This window comes from Stigmatopora nigra, chromosome 2, assembly GCF_051989575.1.
Source record: "Stigmatopora nigra isolate UIUO_SnigA chromosome 2, RoL_Snig_1.1, whole genome shotgun sequence".
Classification (NCBI taxonomy): domain Eukaryota; kingdom Metazoa; phylum Chordata; class Actinopteri; order Syngnathiformes; family Syngnathidae; genus Stigmatopora; species Stigmatopora nigra.
Genome location: NC_135509.1, coordinates 2199523 through 2222612, shown reverse-complemented (window position 1 = coordinate 2222612; position 23090 = coordinate 2199523). Strand labels below are relative to the sequence as shown.

The window sequence follows — 23090 nt, the reverse complement described above, 5'->3', positions numbered from 1 at the left end:
AAAGATTTTTTGGAGAAATTTTTTGCCAAAGATTTTTTGGGGAATTTTTTTGCCAGATTTTTTGAGGATTTTTTTTGCCAGAGCTTGTTTTGCCAGGACTTGTTTTGCCAGGACTTGTTTTGCCAGGACTTGTTTTGCCAGGACTTGTTTTGCCAGAGCTTGTTTTGCCAGAGCTTTTTTGAGGAATTTTTTTGCCAGATTTTTTGAGGAATTTTTTGCCAAAGATTTTTTGGGGAATTTTTTTGCCAGATTTTTTGAGGATTTTTTTTGCCAGAGCTTGTTTTGCCAGAGCTTGTTTTGCCAGGACTTGTTTTGCCAGGACTTGTTTTGCCAGGACTTGTTTTGCCAGAACTTGTTTTGCCAGGACTTGTTTTGCCAGGACTTGTTTTGCCAGAGCTTGTTTTGCCAGAGCTTGCTTTGCCAGAGCTTGTTTTGCCAGAGCTTTTTTGAGGAATTTTTTTGCCAGAGCTTTTTTGAGGAATCTCGTCATACGCTGCTGAAGGTATGATGACTACTAGGCTTTTTGCCAAGTCAATGATGACGACAATGCCTATGTCTGACTTTCATTTTTTTTGCCAGAGCTTGTTTTGCCAGAGCTTGTTTTGCCAGGACTTGTTTTGCCAGGACTTGTTTTGCCAGGACTTGTTTTGCCAGGACTTGTTTTGCCAGAACTTGTTTTGCCAGAACTTGTTTTGCCAGAGCTTGTTTTGCCAGAGCTTGCTTTGCCAGAGCTTGTTTTGCCAGAGCTTTTTTGAGGAATTTTTTTGCCAGAGCTTTTTTGAGGAATTTTTTGCCAGAGCTTTTTTGAGCAATTTTTTGCCAAAGATTTTTTGGAGAATTTTTTTGCCAGAGCTTTTTTTGAGGATTTTTTTGCCAAAGATTTTTTGGAGAATTTTTTTGCCAGAGCTTTTTTGAGGAATTTTTTGCCAAAGATTTTTTGGGGAATTTTTTTGCCAGATTTTTTGAGGATTTTTTTTGCCAGAGCTTGTTTTGCCAGGACTTGTTTTGCCAGGACTTGTTTTGCCAGGACTTGTTTTGCCAGGACTTGTTTTGCCAGAACTTGTTTTGCCAGGACTTGTTTTGCCAGAACTTGTTTTGCCAGGACTTGTTTTGCCAGGACTTGTTTTGCCAGAGCTTGTTTTGCCAGAGCTTTTTTGAGGAATTTTTTTGCCAGATTTTTTGGGGAATTTTTTTTCCAGATTTTTTGAGGATTTTTTTTGCCAGAGCTTGTTTTGCCAGAGCTTGTTTTGCCAGGACTTGTTTTGCCAGGACTTGTTTTGCCAGGACTTGTTTTGCCAGAACTTGTTTTGCCAGGACTTGTTTTGCCAGGACTTGTTTTGCCAGAGCTTGTTTTGCCAGAGCTTGCTTTGCCAGAGCTTGTTTTGCCAGAGCATTTTTGAGGAATTTTTTTGCCAGAGCTTTTTTGAGGAATTTTTTGCCAGAGCTTTTTTGAGGATTTTTTTGCCAAATATTTTTTGGGGAATTTTTTTGCCAGATTTTTTGAGGATTTTTTTTGCCAGAGCTTGTTTTGCCAGAGCTTGTTTTGCCAGGACTTGTTTTGCCAGGACTTGTTTTGCCAGGACTTGTTTTGCCAGGACTTGTTTTGCCAGAGCTTGTTTTGCCAGAGCTTTTTTGAGGAATTTTTTGCCAGAGCTTTTTTGAGGATTTTTTTGCCAGAGCTTTTTTGAGGAATTTTTTGCCAAATATTTTTTGGGGAATTTTTTTGCCAGATTTTTTGAGGATTTTTTTTGCCAGAGCTTGTTTTGCCAGAGCTTGTTTTGCCAGAGCTTGTTTTGCCAGGACTTGTTTTGCCAGGACTTGTTTTGCCAGGACTTGTTTTGCCAGAACTTGTTTTGCCAGGACTTGTTTTGCCAGGACTTGTTTTGCCAGAGCTTGTTTTGCCAGAGCTTGCTTTGCCAGAGCTTGTTTTGCCAGAGCTTTTTTGAGGAATTTTTTTGCCAGAGCTTTTTTGAGGAATCTCGTCATACGCTGCTGAAGGTATGATGACTACTAGGCTTTTTGCCAAGTCAATGATGACGACAATGCCTATGTCTGACTTTCATTTTTTTTGCCAGAGCTTGTTTTGCCAGAGCTTGTTTTGCCAGGACTTGTTTTGCCAGGACTTGTTTTGCCAGGACTTGTTTTGCCAGGACTTGTTTTGCCAGAACTTGTTTTGCCAGAACTTGTTTTGCCAGAGCTTGTTTTGCCAGAGCTTGCTTTGCCAGAGCTTGTTTTGCCAGAGCTTTTTTGAGGAATTTTTTTGCCAGAGCTTTTTTGAGGAATTTTTTGCCAAAGATTTTTTGTGGAATTTTTTTGCCAGAGCTTTTTTGAGGAATTTTTTGCCAAAGATTTTTTGGGGATTTTTTTTGCCAGAGCTTTTTTGAGGAATTTTTTGCCAGAGCTTTTTTGAGCAATTTTTTGCCAAAGATTTTTTGGAGAATTTTTTTGCCAGAGCTTTTTTTGAGGACTTTTTTGCCAAAGATTTTTTGGAGAATTTTTTTGCCAGAGCTTTTTTGAGGAATTTTTTGCCAAAGATTTTTTGGGGAATTTTTTTGCCAGATTTTTTGAGGATTTTTTTTGCCAGAGCTTGTTTTGCCAGAGCTTGTTTTGCCAGGACTTGTTTTGCCAGGACTTGTTTTGCCAGGACTTGTTTTGCCAGAACTTGTTTTGCCAGAACTTGTTTTGCCAGGACTTGTTTTGCCAGGACTTGTTTTGCCAGAGCTTGTTTTGCCAGAGCTTGCTTTGCCAGAGCTTGTTTTGCCAGAGCATTTTTGAGGAATTTTTTTGCCAGAGCTTTTTTGAGGAATTTTTTGCCAGAGCTTTTTTGAGGAATTTTTTGCCAGAGCTTTTTTGAGGAATTTTTTGCCAAATATTTTTTGGGGAATTTTTTTGCCAGATTTTTTGAGGATTTTTTTTGCCAGAGCTTGTTTTGCCAGAGCTTGTTTTGCCAGAGCTTGTTTTGCCAGGACTTGTTTTGCCAGGACTTGTTTTGCCAGGACTTGTTTTGCCAGAACTTGTTTTGCCAGGACTTGTTTTGCCAGGACTTGTTTTGCCAGAGCTTGTTTTGCCAGAGCTTGCTTTGCCAGAGCTTGTTTTGCCAGAGCATTTTTGAGGAATTTTTTTGCCAGAGCTTTTTTGAGGAATTTTTTGCCAGAGCTTTTTTTGAGCAATTTTTTGCCAAAGATTTTTTGGAGAATTTTTTTGCCAGAGCTTTTTTTGAGAAATTTTTTACCAAAGATTTTTTGGAGGAATTTTTTGCCAAAGATTTTTTGGGGAATTTTTTTGCCAGATTTTTTGAGGATTTTTTTTGCCAGAGCTTGTTTTGCCAGGACTTGTTTTGCCAGGACTTGTTTTGCCAGGACTTGTTTTGCCAGGACTTGTTTTGCCAGAGCTTGTTTTGCCAGAGCATTTTTGAGGAATTTTTTTGCCAGAGCTTTTTTGAGGAATTTTTTGCCAGAGCTTTTTTTGAGCAATTTTTTGCCAAAGATTTTTTGGAGAATTTTTTTGCCAGAGCTTTTTTTGAGGAATTTTTTGCCAAAGATTTTTTGGAGGAATTTTTTGCCAAAGATTTTTTGGGGAATTTTTTTGCCAGATTTTTTGAGGATTTTTTTTGCCAGAGCTTGTTTTGCCAGGACTTGTTTTGCCAGGACTTGTTTTGCCAGGACTTGTTTTGCCAGGACTTGTTTTGCCAGGACTTGTTTTGCCAGGACTTGTTTTGCCAGAGCTTGTTTTGCCAGAGCTTTTTTGAGGAATTTTTTTGCCAGATTTTTTGAGGAATTTTTTGCCAAAGATTTTTTGGGGAATTTTTTTGCCAGATTTTTTGAGGATTTTTTTTGCCAGAGCTTGTTTTGACAGAGCTTGTTTTGCCAGGACTTGTTTTGCCAGGACTTGTTTTGCCAGGACTTGTTTTGCCAGAACTTGTTTTGCCAGGACTTGTTTTGCCAGGACTTGTTTTGCCAGAGCTTGTTTTGCCAGAGCTTGCTTTGCCAGAGCTTGTTTTGCCAGAGCATTTTTGAGGAATTTTTTTGCCAGAGCTTTTTTGAGGAATTTTTTGCCAGAGCTTTTTTGAGGATTTTTTTGCCAGAGCTTTTTTTGAGGAATTTTTTGCCAAATATTTTTTGGGGAATTTTTTTGCCAGATTTTTTGAGGATTTTTTTTGCCAGAGCTTGTTTTGCCAGAGCTTGTTTTGCCAGAGCTTGTTTTGCCAGGACTTGTTTTGCCAGGACTTGTTTTGCCAGGACTTGTTTTGCCAGAACTTGTTTTGCCAGGACTTGTTTTGCCAGGACTTGTTTTGCCAGAGCTTGTTTTGCCAGAGCTTGCTTTGCCAGAGCTTGTTTTGCCAGAGCATTTTTGAGGAATTTTTTTGCCAGAGCTTTTTTGAGGAATTTTTTGCCAGAGCTTTTTTTGAGCAATTTTTTGCCAAAGATTTTTTGGAGAATTTTTTTGCCAGAGCTTTTTTTGAGAAATTTTTTACCAAAGATTTTTTGGAGGAATTTTTTGCCAAAGATTTTTTGGGGAATTTTTTTGCCAGATTTTTTGAGGATTTTTTTTGCCAGAGCTTGTTTTGCCAGGACTTGTTTTGCCAGGACTTGTTTTGCCAGGACTTGTTTTGCCAGGACTTGTTTTGCCAGAGCTTGTTTTGCCAGAGCATTTTTGAGGATTTTTTTTGCCAGAGCTTTTTTGAGGAATTTTTTGCCAGAGCTTTTTTTGAGCAATTTTTTGCCAAAGATTTTTTGGAGAATTTTTTTGCCAGAGCTTTTTTTGAGGAATTTTTTGCCAAAGATTTTTTGGAGGAATTTTTTGCCAAAGATTTTTTGGGGAATTTTTTTGCCAGATTTTTTGAGGATTTTTTTTGCCAGAGCTTGTTTTGCCAGGACTTGTTTTGCCAGGACTTGTTTTGCCAGGACTTGTTTTGCCAGGACTTGTTTTGCCAGAACTTGTTTTGCCAGGACTTGTTTTGCCAGAGCTTGTTTTGCCAGAGCTTTTTTGAGGAATTTTTTTGCCAGATTTTTTGAGGAATTTTTTGCCAAAGATTTTTTGGGGAATTTTTTTGCCAGATTTTTTGAGGATTTTTTTTGCCAGAGCTTGTTTTGACAGAGCTTGTTTTGCCAGGACTTGTTTTGCCAGGACTTGTTTTGCCAGGACTTGTTTTGCCAGAACTTGTTTTGCCAGGACTTGTTTTGCCAGGACTTGTTTTGCCAGAGCTTGTTTTGCCAGAGCTTGCTTTGCCAGAGCTTGTTTTGCCAGAGCATTTTTGAGGAATTTTTTTGCCAGAGCTTTTTTGAGGAATTTTTTGCCAGAGCTTTTTTGAGGATTTTTTTGCCAGAGCTTTTTTTGAGGAATTTTTTGCCAAATATTTTTTGGGGAATTTTTTTGCCAGATTTTTTGAGGATTTTTTTTGCCAGAGCTTGTTTTGCCAGAGCTTGTTTTGCCAGAGCTTGTTTTGCCAGGACTTGTTTTGCCAGGACTTGTTTTGCCAGGACTTGTTTTGCCAGAACTTGTTTTGCCAGGACTTGTTTTGCCAGGACTTGTTTTGCCAGAGCTTGTTTTGCCAGAGCTTGCTTTGCCAGAGCTTGTTTTGCCAGAGCATTTTTGAGGAATTTTTTTGCCAGAGCTTTTTTGAGGAATTTTTTGCCAGAGCTTTTTTTGAGCAATTTTTTGCCAAAGATTTTTTGGAGAATTTTTTTGCCAGAGCTTTTTTTGAGAAATTTTTTACCAAAGATTTTTTGGAGGAATTTTTTGCCAAAGATTTTTTGGGGAATTTTTTTGCCAGATTTTTTGAGGATTTTTTTTGCCAGAGCTTGTTTTGCCAGGACTTGTTTTGCCAGGACTTGTTTTGCCAGGACTTGTTTTGCCAGGACTTGTTTTGCCAGAGCTTGTTTTGCCAGAGCATTTTTGAGGATTTTTTTTGCCAGAGCTTTTTTGAGGAATTTTTTGCCAGAGCTTTTTTTGAGCAATTTTTTGCCAAAGATTTTTTGGAGAATTTTTTTGCCAGAGCTTTTTTTGAGGAATTTTTTGCCAAAGATTTTTTGGAGGAATTTTTTGCCAAAGATTTTTTGGGGAATTTTTTTGCCAGATTTTTTGAGGATTTTTTTTGCCAGAGCTTGTTTTGCCAGGACTTGTTTTGCCAGGACTTGTTTTGCCAGGACTTGTTTTGCCAGGACTTGTTTTGCCAGAACTTGTTTTGCCAGGACTTGTTTTGCCAGAACTTGTTTTGCCAGGACTTGTTTTGCCAGGACTTGTTTTGCCAGGACTTGTTTTGCCAGGACTTGTTTTGCCAGAACTTGTTTTGCCAGGACTTGTTTTGCCAGGACTTGTTTTGCCAGAGCTTGTTTTGCCAGAGCTTTTTTGAGGAATTTTTTGCCAAAGATATTTTGGGGAATTTTTTTGCCAGAGCTTTTTTGAGGATTTTTTTTGCCAGATCGTTTTGGGGGATTTTTTTTGCCAGAGCCTTTTGGGTTTTTTTTTTTGCCAGAGCTTTTTTGGGGAATTTCGTCATACGCTGCTGAGGGTGTGATGACTACTAGGCTTTTTGTCAAGTCAATGATGACGACAATGCCTATGTCTCATTTTCATTTACAAAAGTACATGGACAATGAATTTGATCCACATTAGCAAATAAGCTATTCTCAGCTCCATTGTCAGTGCGTTCCACTGCCACTGCTAGTTTGATTCCCAATTAGAGGGGAATATTTACCCAAACCGAAGTTCAATTTACCTCATCTTAGAATGTCAATAATCTAATTTAGTTTTTTTTTTTTACAGTTTAACAGAGATCTGAAGCAAACAGTGGTTCACATAGCCTCACCCAAGTCACATGACCAACGGAAAAAAAACATACTGGCTGCAGGAATCGAACTATGGCTAAAAGTAAGTCCAGGCCAGGCTCTCGATTGTTTGGCAGTCTGGGTTTTTCTGTGTGATCTTTTGGAATTTTGTATGACTTTCTATTGTTGACATTTTTTTTTAGAAATATGTTGACAACATGGAGCAGATGTGGCGTGTCCGTGTCATTGCCTTCAAAAGCACAAACATCTGCTGCGCATGTGAGAAAATGATGAAGAACATGATGAAATATTCATCTTGCAACACCACCAAATGTGATTTATTTTTAGTCAATTATTCAGTAGCATTTTGTGGCAAATGGATGCGTCTTGGTGGAGGATTTGACAACCGACGGAAATGCACAAAAGTGTTGCCAAACGGCTTTTCAGATGGTGTCCAAATACTTTTGTGGATAGTGTATGAGGTATTTTTGTTTTGATTTATTCACACATTTTTGATTATGGATCAATTTGCTCTGTATGCTTTTTTATTTGGGATATTTTAGCTTATGTATTACTCCTAACATTTTTTAATTCATTTTATCTAAAAGGAAACACTCAATATTTTATCGATTGTTTTTAATTTAAAAATATACATGGAAAATACTAAAAAAAAACTACATTTTCCTTTAAAAATGTCAAAAAATATATTTTAAGGGTTTTTTAGAATAGGTAATCATTAAATCTGTCTTTCCTTTTAAATGAAATAAATGAAAGATTTTTCTTTTAAATGACAGTACATTTTGTAGTTATTTTTCTAAATAACTAACTATTTTCTTTTCCTATATAGCCAGGGTGGGCCAGATTCGGCCCCCAGACCGACCCTTTCTCTCCAAACAACCCCCCCTGCCTCCGACCGCCCGGCAAGCAGAGTGACGAAACCGGAACCCCAAGCCGGCGGCCGCGAAAGACGTCTGGACTGGTTACGTAAGCCCGCGATGGGAACGCAGGCACACGCTGGCTGGCTGGCGCGGCCCCCGGGGGCCCCCTGTTTGCCTTTCCTGTAATCGGAGCATCCGTTCTCTGAAGGATGATGTAACGCCACGCCAGGCCGGGCGAGCCGCTCGCTCCGACGTGGCCAAATGCGGGCTACTGCCGTGCAAATGTGCGTGCTTTCTTATATCGCCTTACATCACCTGCGACACTATTTACGAGCGATTGCGAAAGTCGGCGTTCGGGAGGGGGCAGAGATTATAGTCGGCCCCTCTGGTTGGCGCTTTCCTTGCGTCACTCTCATTTGATTTTTTTATTATTATTTTTTTTTCCCAAGGTCGGCAGCGGCGGAAAGTTTCGTCTTGGCGGCTTGTAAATTCTCATGTTTGGGCATCATTTTTTGGGGGGTCATTTTTAACTAAAATATATGTATTTGATTTTTTTGGGGGGGGTTCTGCTACTACTAATTTATTTTTATTCCATTATTATTATTTTTTACATTTAAGTCATTTCACAAACATTTTTCATGATATTTGGCTTTAAAAATGTCAAATGTTCCTTCATTTTGATCAATTTTTTTCTGTATTTTTCTTGAATATTCTGTCATATTAATGCAATATTGTGTGTTTTGGCAGACTGAAGATTCTGAGATTGTGGGCTCAATTCCAAGTTTCCCCCCGGCTTGTGTGGGTTTTCTCCGGGTACTCTAGTTTCCTCCCACATCCCCAAAACATGCATGGTATGTTCTTTATATATTAAATTGCCCCTAGTTATGTGTGTATTAATATTGCTATTTTTACCTTTATTTTTAAAGATGAAATGGAAAAAATAATGTTCACATATTTTTTTACATGAGGCATAGATATCATCATCATCCTATGCAAAGTTTTGGATACATTTGGAGGTGTGTTTTGCAGAAGGTGGCCCGCAAGAAGCGCCCCCACTTGGCATCCCGCGACGTCCTTGATGCGGGTTCCGTCATTCGTCCTCCAAGGTGAGCTCCCTCCTCCCGCTCAGCCGCCCGCCGGCTGTTTCTCGCTCGCCGCCCCGCGTTGCGTCATGTTCCGATCGGCGCCACAACAAAAGACGCAACGCGGAGAGGCAGCGGGCCACTCGGCCTGAGGCAAACCATGGCAAACTTTGCGTCACAACTTTTCCTTTTTTTAGGGGCGGTGGCATGTCTGGTAACACTGAATGGCAAAGGGCATCCATCATTAAACGAGGTTCACACCCCAAAACTATCAGGTACGAAATCCAGATATTTTGCACCCGAGTATAAGACGCCAACAAATGCACAACGAAAAATAATCATACACAAGTCGCACTTTTGGGGACATTTTCTTGATATAATCCCAAACAAAAAACAGACATGTTATCTGAAAAGGCATTAAATAATTTACAAACATTAAGAATGGAGGGAAAAACGTATAATTTATTTACCCCAAAATTATGAAAATATGGCCTGCATTAGAGGCTTAAATTAAGTGACTTTTAAACACTAGTCATTTTAACAAATCTGAAAACAAATGTAAAATACTGTCAAATGAATTGCTATTATCATTATTATTTAGTTCGATAGGCTATTTAACACACAAGAATTATAAGGATTTCAAGTTAGCTACTCCATTCTTTGATTTTTAAATTATTTTTTAATGAAGTTTGACATCTTCAGCAAATGTCTACACCCCCAAAAAATAGAGGTCAAGTTTTACCAGTCCTTCCATGCACAAGTAGCTGCACTTATACTACATTAAGTACTGAATGCGAGTACTACAACGTCGTTATCCTGCGTCAATGCATGATTTATAAACGAAGAGGCATCGGATGCACGCGAGACGCCAGCACGCGCCGTTTCCTGTCTTCCAGTAAGGAGGTATCGCGTGACCCGCCCGCCATGTGACACGGCGAGCGGCGACCAATCGCAATTAACTGGCCTGCTCTGAATTCCTTCCTCAGCTTTCTTCCCAGTCTATAAAAGAGTCAAACGTTGTTATTTTCTTGACAACTGTAAACTTGTATTTTTAAACTTTACTAGAAGAATTGCAAACCTCAAATAAGGCAGTTTAAAGTCAATTTTCCACGCTTAGCAACATATTTGTGTAACAGAATTTGATATCAAAGCAAAAAGTCTACTATACACTTAGCACAATATACAAAAACTGCAAAAAAAACACCCCTATAACCCTCTAATGTAAAAGTACCACGAACCCGATATAAAAAAAAATATTTCCCTGAAATCAAAGCGCATAAAAGAACCTGTGGCCGACGGTTAGTGATCAGCAGAGGATCACATGTAGCGTCTTTGTCACATGCCTAGCCGTCACATGGGGGATGTTGTAGTGGGGTTGCCGGGCGGACACGCCAGCCGGTCCAAACTGGTTCTTGGCGGCGGCTTGCTTTTTCCAGGTATCACACTGGCGACAAACTGTCTTACTCTTGTTTAATGCCAACAAAAAAGGGAGGAAAATATGTGTTATATTGCTTCCCTGTGATGATGATAATGATGTCACCTGCATCCCTTTTCATCATTTAGCTCATTGGCTGCCATTAATAAACATCCTATCCATTCGAATTAATCTTTATTTAAATCAATTTGTCCACCAATGGATATTTTTAATATAAACTTTACTGTCAGTACTATATGCTGTAAAAGATCAAATTTGTCATGATAAGTAAATATTCCGAGTATATATTACTACATATCTTATTCCCAACTCATTTTATCAAGTTTATATTGTGTCATTTAACTGAGTTGAATACACAAAACTACACTATAACTAAATTTGACCCACATTAGCATACATGCTACCCTTAGCTCCATTGTCAGTGCGTTCGACTGCCGCCTCAAATTCAAACCACCTCATTTTATAATCTCAATGCTCAAACTTTGTTTGTTTTTTAACAGTACCTTGAAATTGGAAGCTGACTATGTTACTCCAAGCCTGATCCAGGGTCACATAACCAATGGAAAAACCCATGCTGGCTACTCAAACGGAACCACGGCTAAGTAAGTAAGTCCCTGTAATTGCCTTTCTTCTCTGTGTGTGTACGTGTTTGCCAGTGTGTACGTGCCCTTTTAATGGAGCATAAACAACAGCTTGCGCAACACCAGGTCAACTGGAAGAAAAATGGGGTTGCTCTTACCCCCGCTACCGCTACACAATCCCCCCCCCGCCCCTTTGCTTCACGCACACATCACACCTGCACGCACACCGGGACTAACCCACAATGGAAACTGTGAGTCACATGCGCTATTGTGATAGCAAATCATCGCCGCGTTGAGTCACCGCGGCGTTTCCTTTTGTGTCGGGTTTGCGCTGCCTAATTAAAAAAGCGTGCCGGTGTGTGTTTGTGTTGTTGCTTGTTTTATTTATTTATTTTTTTGTAGGTACACGTGGCTAGGCTTATTTGAAATGATAATGCATGCAATGCGTGCTTATGGGTGGTCATGGCATATTCATTACCCACAGCAGGCGTGTTGGTTATATGCATAATGAGAGCACGCAATATGGATTTAGATTACGAGTCTTTGCGTGGATATTTAGCAACTGGTTTTTAGAGGTAGTCTACAGACAATGTCATACTTAAAATGTTGATAATTGGCAATATAAGGAAATTAAAGTGAATTTGTCACAATTAGAAGTAGTGGATTGTATTCATGTTTAAATATATTTGTATAAATGATCCTTATGTGTTTGTCTGTTAATTTTTTTTTCAGAGTTTCAAATTCTGGACAATTTCCAGAACATTAAGAAGATGATTGAAATAATTGGAAAGAATTGAGGACATGCACAGGTAAGGTTTTTATATATATATTTTTTCCAGATCTGAACGTGAGTATCACACTGCCATTTGAACATGTTCCGCGTTTGGTGAGTTGAATAGTTTTGAGAACTGCACAGGTTTTTTTTTTCTTTTTGGCGGTTCAGTTCCCTTCGTAGTCCTTTCCCAGTCATTTGGAGCCGTCATAGGAAATCACGTCGACACCAAATCATCCCCTCGGAGACCACAGAAGAACATCTGCTGCTTTCACTGACTTGTTGATCAGGAATATTTGGTCCAAACAACTTAACGCTAAGAGAAAAAAACTAAAAAATTCCACCAAACTTAAAATGGCAATTTCAAAGACCCTTAAAAATGTCATCGTCCAATCACTCTCCGCCAGCCCACCCAATAACGGCTTGGACAAGTATCCCAGACAGACCGTTTGTCAAGCCGATCCCGTTCCGCTCCGGTCCTCTCGGTGGCAGTAATTCACCTTAATCACCACAACGGGACGCCGACAACAATTTGTTTCCCGTCCGTACTCGTCTTCGTCGTCTTGCCCCTCCCCTGCTAAGAGCTAATGAAGAATCGTGGGAGGGCAGGAAGGTGGGAGGCTTCGCAAGTGAAAGCGGCCCAAATGGAAATCGGATGCGAGGCCAGGCCAGTCTGAAAGCATCTGACCTTTGAGAATTAGGCGGATGTGGAAAATGGTTGCTTAGCAGCTTTCCTTGGCCCCCACACTCTCACTTTTGACTGGCCGAGCTTCTCCAGCTAACGCGGAAGACAGGGAACGTACCGTGAAGACGCCGCTCTGACCATGACTCATTCATTCACTCAGCCGTCCATTGATGAGTTTAGCAGACATCCACTCCACTCCGGGTGAGCTGGGCTCCCCGGCGGCTCTGACAAAGCCCCGCCGCCACATCCACTCTTCGGCAGACGGCCCACCGCTTAAATTAGAGTTCTGGCAGGAGGCCACGCGAGAGCGCAGCAGGCAGGCAGGCAGGCAGACAGTCATTCCCACCTCTGGAAGTCTGACTCATAGAAAAGCCATCCAGTCTTGATTGTGAAAGATTTGATATTTTATCATCATTTCACTTGGCTCTATATGGAACTCGATACGGGTTCTATTTAAGTGTACATTTGCAAACCAAAGTGAATGAGGTCAGCATTATAATGCCGCTTTCATATCACATTGGATATTGTTGCTTTGTTTTCCATTGCCGCCACCGCCAAAGTGCGAATGGCGCTCCAGTTGGAGGAGATTGTTTCTCCCTCATAACTCTGGCACTTATTACACCCCTCAACATATTGCACAGGTGCTGGAAAGCCATCTGTTGGATCTCATATCATGGCACGTCGCGGGAATAATAGAGCCGAGCCCAAAGTGGACTCTACACGGACTGAAAAGTCAACTGATTAGACAGATGCCATCAAAGGCCAAAATCAGAGAGCAAGAAGAACTCGCAACAATTTTAAGAGTCAATGTGCTTTCTTCCCAGGTTACAAAACTGGTCTAAAGGGGTCTAAAAAACCCTTATGGCCTTAAACCAGTGGTCTCAAACCGGTCCTCAAAGGGCCGCAGTGGGTGCAGGTTTTCATTCCAACTCAACAAGGATACCTTTTGCAAGTGCAATCAGTTAAATAGAGCCAAGTGCTACTTATTTTAAAGACACCCGATTGGTTAAAATTTTGGCACTGGATCGATTGGAACAAAAACCAGGACCCACTGCGGCCCTATGTGGAACCGGTTTGAGAACACTGCCTTAAACCAAAGTACATTCTTGCTTTGTTTGACCCCTAATGTCTTCAAAGACCCTTAAGGTCATCATCAAAGATCCCTAAGGTCATCATTAAAGATCCCTAAGGTCATCATCAAAGTTCCCTAAGGTCATCATCAAAGATCCCTAAGGTCATCATCAAAGATCCCTAAGTTCATCATCAAAGTTCCCTAAGGTCATCATCAAAGATCCCTAAGGTCATCATCAAAGATCCCTAAAGTCATCATCAAAGACCCCTAATGTCTTTAAAGACCCCTAAGGTCATCATCAAAGATCTTTAATGTCTTCAAAGACCCCTAAGGTCATCATCAAAGACCCCTAAGGTCATCATCAAAGACACCAAAGGTCATCAAAGACACCAAAGGTCAACAAAGACCCTCAAAGGTCATCAAAGACCCCACAGAGTCATCAAATTTCTAGTGATGTGACTTTTCCGTTTGTTTTTTTTCTTGTTTTTTGCTGTCTTGATGAATAAACATGACTCAATGGATCTTTTTTATTTGCGTTTTTGCATATTCACGTAATGTCGAGTTATTCTATGCTAACACTTTCTCAGCAGCATTCGAAAAAACATTTCTCAGAAGTCTGCCATCTTCCTTCGAGCTAGCATCCTCGGGCATTGTTTAAACGCTAGCGTCTGCTCAGCCAGCCTCCCGTAGCAAAATATGTTACAAACACATCATTACTGTCACCGCTAATGCCGCTAACGTTGACAGTAATCACAGGCCCGTCCAATGCTGTTTTCTTCTTGTCAGGCTTCAGGCCATTTGGCCCGCAGCGGGCGGAGGTCTTTAGAGACGACAGTCAAATTATTATCTTAAATATCCTTCATCCTCAAAAAATGGGCCGAGATCTCCCTCTTTTCCCGTCGGCTTGTTTTTAACGCTCTGTTTTTTCCCTTCCACTGAACGCCAGCTACTCTTATCTGCCTTTGTCCTCAATCCACACTGGCCTAGATTCTGCCGCGATCAACTTTTAAAGCACAAGCTGTCCGTTCTTGGAGAGTCGACGTGGGATTTGTCCGTTCGCACTTGCCTCCCCGAGTGTGCCTTGCCAGAGATAAAACAGGAAGACACGTCCAGGAAGTCAATCTCAGGTGTTGACGTGATAGTGCCTTTCATTGGTCGTACAGGACTCAACCTGTCGGCTTAGGAAAAACCAAAGGAATGGATCTGTAGATTTATCAAGTAAGGATCTAGGTCAAATTGGTATTAGCAGTATGGAACTTAGCCATTTTGGTAGCGTAAATTTAAGATGAAAAATGATAGTAATGTTGACAACCAGTCATTTTTTTGGGATAGTAAAGCTAAGACAGTACTTTAAAGAATTCCAATTTAAACATATCAATCAGAAAAGTCTAGTTGCTATGTTATGCTAACATTTTAATTGTAATCATTTTATTGTACACTAAACAACAGGATTCAAAAGTACTTCATGTACAAAGTCCCCAAATAAAATACAATACAGATTAAAGCCTAATCAAAGTTTATAACAGAAGCATCTAAAAACAAAAGTATAGTTATGACTTGTGCCTAACATTAATAGCACATTTGATAGAAAACGTCTAACATGTGACTTTTGTCTGCATTTTCAGCCTGGAGTGTTTTCCAATCAGAGGCTAAATCAGCAGGCATTTTTTTTCTCTCTTGGAAATCCATCTGTCTACAGACAAACTTCATGCTTGGGTTGTCCTTTGACATGTGATGTCCACTGTGAGACCTTCTGGAGACAGGTGCGTGTCTTTCTCAATCATATCCAGTCTACTGACTTTTGCAAACTGGAATGATCCTATCATACATTGATTTTTAAAGTCTAACATTGTCCTCAAGTTAAAAGTTATGTTATAAAAAAACAATACAGACGCTTATCTATTTCTAAAAACCAATCCCGCCCGCCATTTTCTTTTCGGAGCACCGTGACAGGTAGTTGTTGATAAAAGCCCTGTTTATGTTATGCTGCTGTATAATATTCCCGCGGGATGATGAAGTGTTGCCATGGTAGCAGTGCGAACCAACGTTGTTGTTTTTTTTTTATACGAGGCCGATCGAGGACAACACGTTTGTCGTTTGGCAGTCGCTTATCTCGCACGCCGTGGAACGCTGTGACATTTTTATTTTATTTTTTTTTAACCTGACCTTCCGCTTCGCGAAGAGACATAATAGCGACGTAATCGCACACTCGAAATCAAGTGTTATCGGGTCATGCCGTTTCCAGGAGAGAGTTCAAATTTAATGAGCTGAGTACGCCATTTTTAATATAGCCACTCAAGGGAACTCCATTTTTTTTGTAGTTTGTTTTTTGGGGGTGCTTGAGGTCGTTCTTTGTTGTGTCTTTGTTTTCTAGTGTTTGGAGTTCTTGTCTTGTCTTCTGATAAGGTTTGCATTTCCATTTTGTTTGGATTTAGTCTTTTTTTTGGCCTTTTTTGGTTTGGTGTTCTGAGCCGTCGTGTTTATTTAGTTCAAAACTTTATTAATGATTTATGATTCCACTTGGCTTGTTCCACTTTTCAAAGTAAATCGCGACGGTAACTCACTTCTCTTTTCTTCCCTGCTTTTGTGGGAACGTCTTTCATAAAATGTCATAAAAACACATTGGTTATAGCACATTGAAAGATAATTTTAGTGATCAATAATCTTTAAAAAATAGAAAAGCTGTAGCAGTAAAAGCCACGGAAAGAAGTGAGAGGAATCTTTTCAGGAAATTGAGTGCCCCGAGGAATGCTTTATACAATGTGTCATCTCCTTCTGGTTGTTCTAGTGCATCGTTTTCAGTCTCGCGCGCACACGCTGGCATTGGCGCTACTGCACAAAAGCAATTTGCGAGCTCCTGCATCTTGTTTTCACACGCCCGGATCTAAATTGCCAATCCGTGGGTCTGTAAATCATGTTTTTAGGCGTCAACATTTTTCTAGACGCCATATGTCGTGATCTCACGGCTCAATGGACAAAAACCGGGTAATGCAAAATACTGTCATGTTTTGGACTGATAGCAATCTGATTTATTGCCTATCAATTATCAAATAAAACTGTATTAACAGGATATATTTTCTGTACTCATTGGTGCTGGTCTTTAATGATTCAAGACATACTACAATGACTCAAATGAGTACTGCTTGACCTCTGCCTGTTTTCTAGGACACGTCAGTTGTAAGATGGCCGTCTCGCAGCTTGGCGGGCGGGGCAAGAAAGCAGATGATGATGATGATGATGTTGATGATTCCCAGCGGGCTTATCTTAACTGCAAAGAAGGGATTCTTTATGGCGATTGGTGAGTACATCTACTTTACATTTAAGAGCAAATCCTTATTTTGAATGTGCCCTGATTGAGTCACAAGTTCCTCATTGGATGCCAATGACGGGAATAGGCGTCCAATCCATTTAAACTGGGAGGGATTTAGGATAACTAGTTTTGAGTGATTGTTTTCCTGCCATTGCAAAAACATTCAACCCATCACCATTGACTGCAATAGACGTCTGTGCCCACCAAAGATGTGCAAAAATCTTCATCGAAAGGGAATCACCATCATTCCCAACCCCCATTCTGATCTCTCCACGAGGAAACCCATTTTGGAATGTCTTCCCTTCCCTCCTCTCCACAATTTATTATGCCAAGACTGAATTCCACGTGTCACGTGACTCAACATTTGCATATAGAGGGAAAAAAAGGGGAGGGTTGCACGAGCCAATGGAAATCCTCATAGCAGTGACGTAAGGTGGGCGGGGCAGGAGGCTTCTGAGTTGCAGTATGTGACGTTGGACTCGATGTGCACTGTGCGTCTCCACTCTGCACTGAAGGAACCAGGCAGGATCCCCTTTCTCTCCTCCCCAGCCCAAGTTCGAGGCACATCGGCGCAACGGGTGAGGATGTCCTGCTGAATCGAGGGATAGGCCCGGGAGAGTCAGCCGGCCCCATCCCTTCCTTCCTTTTTTTTCCCTTCCACCTATCACTGCACGATAAACGACACCCTCCTTCCACCTGGAAGCGAGAGATCGAAGACGACGTCTGGCCCCCCACCACTACCACCTCCTGCAAAAGACCACCACGTCCCTTTTTTTTCTAGAGGGGCTTTCTCCACGATTACACTCGCGTGGATCTTTATGGAACAAGGGCCGATCTGGTAGTAGTTAGCACTGAGGCTAACGAGTTAGCTCCACCTACTAATCAGCGTTTTTTTCCGATCGCAACTGGGAACAAGTTGTCTTTCTACTGTATTTTCATCCCTTTTTACGGCTTTAACGAGCATTTATTACTATTCTTGTTTCTATTTTACGAAACGTGGCATTGTCATTTTTTATGATAGTCAGATAAGCTAACAGAAGAGCAGCTGGTTCTTTTTGAGTTAGCTCGATCTCCATTCATTGACTTTTTAGCGATTTTAAAACGCTTTTATTTGACTCATAGGAAGAAATCAAGGCTTTAAACTGGGACTTTTAGCACTGAATGTGAAGGGGAAAAACAACTGCTTTGTATTGCATTGGAGATCGCTGATTGAAGCGACATTTGAACCGAAATCTGGACTTATTACACCAACATTCCCCCATGAACATACAGAGGTCACGTCCTATTAACATTTCCCGTCATGGCAGATCGCGGCACAAATCGCACGACTTCGAAGAATTGTCTTGTCTGAGGAGCGCCGAGTCGCACCAGAGCTTCAGCCCCAACCTCGGCTCCCCCAGCCCACCGGAGACCCCCGACGCGTCGCACTGTATCTCCCGCATCGGGGACTACCTGCTCCTGGAGCCCCTGGAGGGGGACCACGTCTTCAGGGCCGCCCACCTGCACAGTGGCGAGGAGCTAGTCTGCAAGGTGAGTGTACAAATCTCATTTCTTTGCACTTATATTCATATTGCATGCAAGGTTCAACTTTGGCTTACATTGCAAAAGCAGGGAGAAGCCTAATGGAAAAAGTGAATGGGACAGGATGACGTAACATTCACAAAATAGGGCAGGAAACACGCCTGCAAATTCAAACCAGAGTCCCGTTTTTTTCTTTAAAAAGTACTATTTTGAAAGGGAAATCCTTCAGTTGTGATGCACTTACAATTTGCGGTGGTGCATTGCATCATACAAGGGTGGCTGTTCCTAATATTTCGCCTCGTGATTCATTCCACGAAAGGGGGAACCTAATACTAATCTCATAATTTGACAGTGAGATCATTTTTTTGCAAATAGCGTCTAAGGGAACATGATCTCAGACCTAGATAAAAAAGAATTAATTAAAACTAAAGCTCAGTATTTCATGTGTATGGTGTGTAGTGCCCTCAGATGGTCATGAAGAGCATTATTTTTTTCCTTCCAAGATATTGTTTTTGTTTAATTTGCTTTCGTATTTTAACATTGTTTTCCTGCCTATCTCCCCACTCTAGGTGTTTGACATTGGGCGCTACCAGGAGTCTCTGGCAGCCTATTTTGCCCTGGGCCGCCACCAGCACATTAACCAACTCCTGGAAGTGCTGCTGGGCGAGACGCGAGCTTACGCCTTCTTTGAGCGTAGCCATGGCGACATGCACTCCTTCGTGCGCACCTGCAAAAAGCTTCGGGAAGACGAAGCCGCCCGCCTCTTTTACCAGATCGCCTCGGCTGTGGCGCACTGCCACGATGGCGGTTTGGTGCTGCGAGACCTCAAGCTCAGGAAGTTCGTCTTCAAGAATGAGGCCAGGTGAGTGCTTGGTTTTAGTCACCAGAGTAAATCATGTGTAGTAAAATTTAGAAAAAAACAAAAATAGCAGTTTTAAAGATATATGAGACAAAGAAAATATTTTCCACATTTTTTAAAACAGAAATTAGTAATTTATTTCTTAAATTATCTTAACTGGCCCTCATTAAAAATAATAGTTACAAGATTTATTTAAAAAAGAGGGAATATTTAATGACCATTTATTTTCTAAATTTTTAAAATATTAAAATATATAAAAAGCAGTTTTAATAATAAATGAGACAAACAGAATATTTTCCACTTTTTTTTAAACAAAAATTTGAAATCTATTTCTTAAATTACATTAACTGGCCCTTATTAAAAAAATAGTTACAAGATTTATTTAAAAAAAGGGGATATCTAATGATCTAAGATTTCTAAAATGGTATTAAAATATATTCCTAGTGTTCATATCCCATCATAAAAAATGCTTGGCTAGTTTAAATTTCTAAAACGTCGACACTTTAATTTATGAGAGGATTTCCTCCCTTTTTATTAGCATAATCTCATTAGGCCAGCGGCAAACAATGCAAGCAGATATGGATATTATCCAAATGAAAATTCTCCCTTGTTTTTGGGTCCACGCTGTTTGAAAGGAACCTCACGCATCCTCATCTGGCTTAAAAGCGCTTGTTACTTAACAGCACTCCAGGGTATCCTAGCGGCTCCTTCCCGCCAGCTTTACAGAGCAAACACAAGCTGTTCCGGCTTTCCTCCCCACCCGAAGTTGGGCGGTAGACAATCGCCTCCTCTTATCTCGGCCCACTTTTAACAAAATAAAATCCCCCGGTCGCACCGGCACGTTTGCCTTCTTGGCGGAGAGAGAGCAAATGTCAGCGTTAATCCGGGGGAATTACTCGCCCCGCTTCCTCCCGTCTTCAAAAGAACTTCCCGTCGAGGCTAATTACCTCGCTTTCGCCTCTTTAATTATTGGCCCCTTTCACACAGAGATCACGTGAATGATGCAAATTCCATTCTTCCACTAGCCTGTTTAGCAATATTGGACCCGGCAGCCATGACAGGCCTTCTTCTGTACGCCGAATGATTCAGTCCATGAGGTGGGAAACTCTACCTGTAAATTTAAATGTCACATTTAAAACACATTTACAGGTAACGCAATATACAGTACTACTTCATTCCTAATAGGCCGCAATAGGGTAACAACTGCAAGTCCTCTTATTATTATTTCTGCTTTTAAAACTACTGTACATACTATTATTTAACAGACACTGCCACCTAGTGAGAAGTTAAATGCTTTCCAAGTTGTGATGGAAAGGGAAAGGTAGTATTACTGAATAATACTTCAAAATCAGAAAAGGACGAGAATTTTTTTAAAATAATTGCTTTGCTGCCCCTGCTGGTGTTATGGCACATGTGCATCTTAACCCTTGGGATTCACAGTAAAGCTGGGTTCGTCCAAAAAGGAGGCGTGGCTAAGAATATATCTTGCTCAATGGAATATTTAAAGCCTAAAAATAACCCTTTTTGGCCCTAAATAAAATCATAGTCATCATGTATACAAACAAGTATGATGACAGTGCATTTTTGTTGTTGTCCTGACATATTGTTGTGTTTTCTTCTATGTTTTATAGAAGTGCGCTAAAGCTAGAGAGCCTGGAAGATACTCACATCCTGGCCGACGGCGCCGACGACTCACTTTCTGACAAACATGGCTGCCCGGCTTATGTCAGCCCGGAGATCCTCAACGCCGGGGGCAGCTACTCTGGCAAAGCTGCCGACGTCTGGAGCCTGGGAGTCATGCTCTACACCATCCTGGTGGGGCGCTATCCCTTCCACGACGTGGAGCCCGGCTCGCTGTTCAGTAAGATCCGCCGTGGGCACTTTAGCGTCCCCGACACGCTCACGCCCAAGGCCAAGTGCCTGATCCGCGCCATCTTGCGCCGCGAGCCCGCCGAGCGCCTCACTTCGCGTGAGATACTCCAGCACCCCTGGTTCCAGGCCGCCGCCAATACCATGGCGGCAGGTGGGCGCCCAGACCCGGAGCAGATGGTACCCGAGGTGAACATGGAGGAGGAGCATTTGTTCAGCTGAGCACACGCCCAAAGTAGCTGTACTGTATAGTTCAGCCATCTTGTATTTTGTCCCCTATTGTTTTTATTTTTAATTGTTTCTTCCCTCAAGAACCTTCAAACCCGGCATGATGAACATCAAGAGCTCACCCGCAAAAAAAAATGTAGCAACACATGCTTTAAAAAAAACGACAAAAAACAACAAAAAAACAACGACAACAACTTCCTTCGTTCCGGTTCGATGTGGTGCTCGTAACAGGTAGACATTTTCTTTTTGGGACATTACAGCATGAAGGGACACGAAGACGACATTACTTGGATAAAAAAAGAAGAAAAAATTATTTAATGGCTTCACCTCAAGCTTCCAATATCCTTGACGTCAATGAACCGGCGCCATTTTGTCGTGTCGTCCACTTGTTACTGTATGTATCCCGCCATCATTTTGAATTTGGAACTTTTTAGGTTGTACAATTGTGTGAATGTTTAAAAACTGGAAACGTTCCGTGGGAACTATGGTGAGTTTACTGTAAATGTACCAAACTTATGGTTGACTCTCATTGGATATAATAAGTTGTGGGAAATGGATTTTAATGTAATCATGATTGACAACCACCTGATTTTTTATGCAAGTACCTTGTGGTACCTTGACTTGAGATGACTTCAAGTCGCAAGCCTTCAACTCACTTGTCATTTTTGTCTTTATTCCCCTATTTAAGGTACTACGAGCCATTTGGATTGGAGTAAGCATCAGTGGACAAAATGACTCCATTAACTGAATCCTATGTGAATTTGCAAAGTCAACAATCCCGCAACCGTAAGTGTTGAAAAAAAAAAAACAATCTTTAAAAATTCCAGCCCCAATTTGAGGAATCGCCTCTTGTTACAACAAAATTGTGCACTTAACGTGTGGCCACGTTTTAAATTTTCTATTTAATGTCTTTAGAAGAAAAAAAACTGCGTTTATTTATATCAAACAGCTATATATATCTTTATGTATGAATACTAAATAGACAAAGTATAAATCTATATATTTAAAAAGTACTTGCATCGCAGGTTTTTTGTTTTTTTTGACACGGGACGTTTTGTCTGATGCTCGGAAGCCATTTTTGCGTGCCAGTATTCCCACCGCTTCCCTCGGCGACAGTATTCTCCATGTTACTTGAAATTTTAGTTTGTTTTTAAAGTACTTTTTTTGGCATGCGCCCCTCCAATGCTCGTTCACGGGCGGTCCGGGTCGGTTCTAATTGGAACGGCTTAAGAAAAGTTTTACTAAAGTGCTCCCGTCAACTCCAAGTTAGGAAGACAAATGCATTGTTTATGGCTTTTTTTTGACAGAATTTCATTTTTTTTAGTTAAGTTGGTGCTGATTTGGTGCTACTGTTTAGTCCTGGAGAAAAAGGGGGAAGGGGGGTTCTTGGTTGATGCATGGTGGGATATCTGCCTCGGATGTTCTGATTGTATCGTTTGAAAAAGAGAAAAAAATGCGAAAAAAATTCTAGTGTTTTGTCCAAATTTATTATTCCATAAATAAAATTGTGAATTGCGATTGTTTGGATTTTTTCCTCCCACAGAGCAAAGAAAATGTTGTTATTGCGCTATAGAATGCAATTAAGATAGTTATATGTGAAGAAAATATCGAATATTATGATTTAATAACAAATTTAGAGTCACTTTATATACAAGTAAATCAACATTGGCATTATTTTGTGATTTGGAGCCGTCTTGCGGACACCTGAGGTATTGCCAGACATTTGAGCTATTTTCTATAGCAAATTTCAAATCATTAAGATTTTTAAATACATTCGCTCTTATGAATTTTGTACTTTATTGTTTATAAATGTATATTTCTTATACTTATTGTCAACAGCTTTTTAGTCCATTTTTCTTAATCCACTATTCTAGCAGATGGACAACCTCTTCAAAACAATAGAAAATAATTCCAAACCCATCCACTTTCAATATGCTTTTAACAAAAATAATCTTTTCTCACCGTTTCTGATGATTTCAAAGTAGGACAGATTACGGATTTAATATTGAAGATCATGATTCCAGCCCTCTT

General features: G+C 40.6%; 2 protein-coding genes and 3 long non-coding RNA genes across 7 annotated transcripts in view; 3 read left to right on the top strand and 2 right to left on the bottom strand.

Annotated features, from left to right (window-relative positions):
* The window catches only part of chgb (chromogranin B), a 141188-nt gene that overhangs the window by 86251 nt on the left and 31847 nt on the right, over positions 1–23090 (bottom strand). The gene's annotated exons all lie outside the window — the stretch shown is intronic.
* Positions 1806–8752, top strand: LOC144187913 (uncharacterized). Of its 2 annotated transcripts, XR_013324918.1 has the most exons (6): positions 1806–1998; positions 6766–6870; positions 6971–7249; positions 7615–7929; positions 8393–8496; positions 8675–8752. It is a non-coding gene; the product is annotated as an uncharacterized LOC144187913 (long non-coding RNA). The 2 variants fall into 2 exon arrangements; XR_013324917.1 differs by lacking the exon at positions 1806–1998 and having other exon boundaries at positions 6456–6870.
* Positions 8937–13564, top strand: LOC144184216 (uncharacterized). Its single transcript, XR_013324774.1, has 3 exons — positions 8937–9002; positions 10663–10768; positions 11476–13564. It is a non-coding gene; the product is annotated as an uncharacterized LOC144184216 (long non-coding RNA).
* On the bottom strand, positions 9348–10884 carry LOC144184227 (uncharacterized). The gene is made up of 3 exons (XR_013324775.1): positions 10666–10884; positions 10014–10192; positions 9348–9726 (listed from the first exon to the last, which is right to left on the bottom strand). It is a non-coding gene; the product is annotated as an uncharacterized LOC144184227 (long non-coding RNA).
* trib2 (tribbles pseudokinase 2) lies at positions 17033–22577 on the top strand. Of its 2 annotated transcripts, XR_013329839.1 has the most exons (4): positions 17033–18112; positions 18673–18965; positions 20594–21453; positions 21748–22577. XR_013329839.1 is itself a non-coding variant. In XM_077741111.1 (3 exons), the coding sequence occupies exons 1-3, from the start codon at positions 17843–17845 to the stop codon at positions 21051–21053; spliced, it is 1023 nt and encodes a 340-aa protein (XP_077597237.1). In that variant the 5' UTR covers positions 17033–17842; the 3' UTR covers positions 21054–22577. The 2 variants fall into 2 exon arrangements, 1 of the variants encoding a protein (XP_077597237.1); XM_077741111.1 differs by having other exon boundaries at positions 20594–22577.

Excerpts from the sequence above, each read along its gene's own strand:
- trib2 (XM_077741111.1), top strand. The coding sequence starts at position 17,843 with ATGAACATACAGAGGTCACGTCCTATTAACATTTCCCGTCATGGCAGA. Across the intron at positions 18,113-18,672 it reads GCGAGGAGCTAGTCTGCAAG|GTGTTTGACATTGGGCGCTA; the intron begins GTGAGTGTACAA and ends TCCCCACTCTAG. Across the intron at positions 18,966-20,593 it reads GTCTTCAAGAATGAGGCCAG|AAGTGCGCTAAAGCTAGAGA; the intron begins GTGAGTGCTTGG and ends TATGTTTTATAG.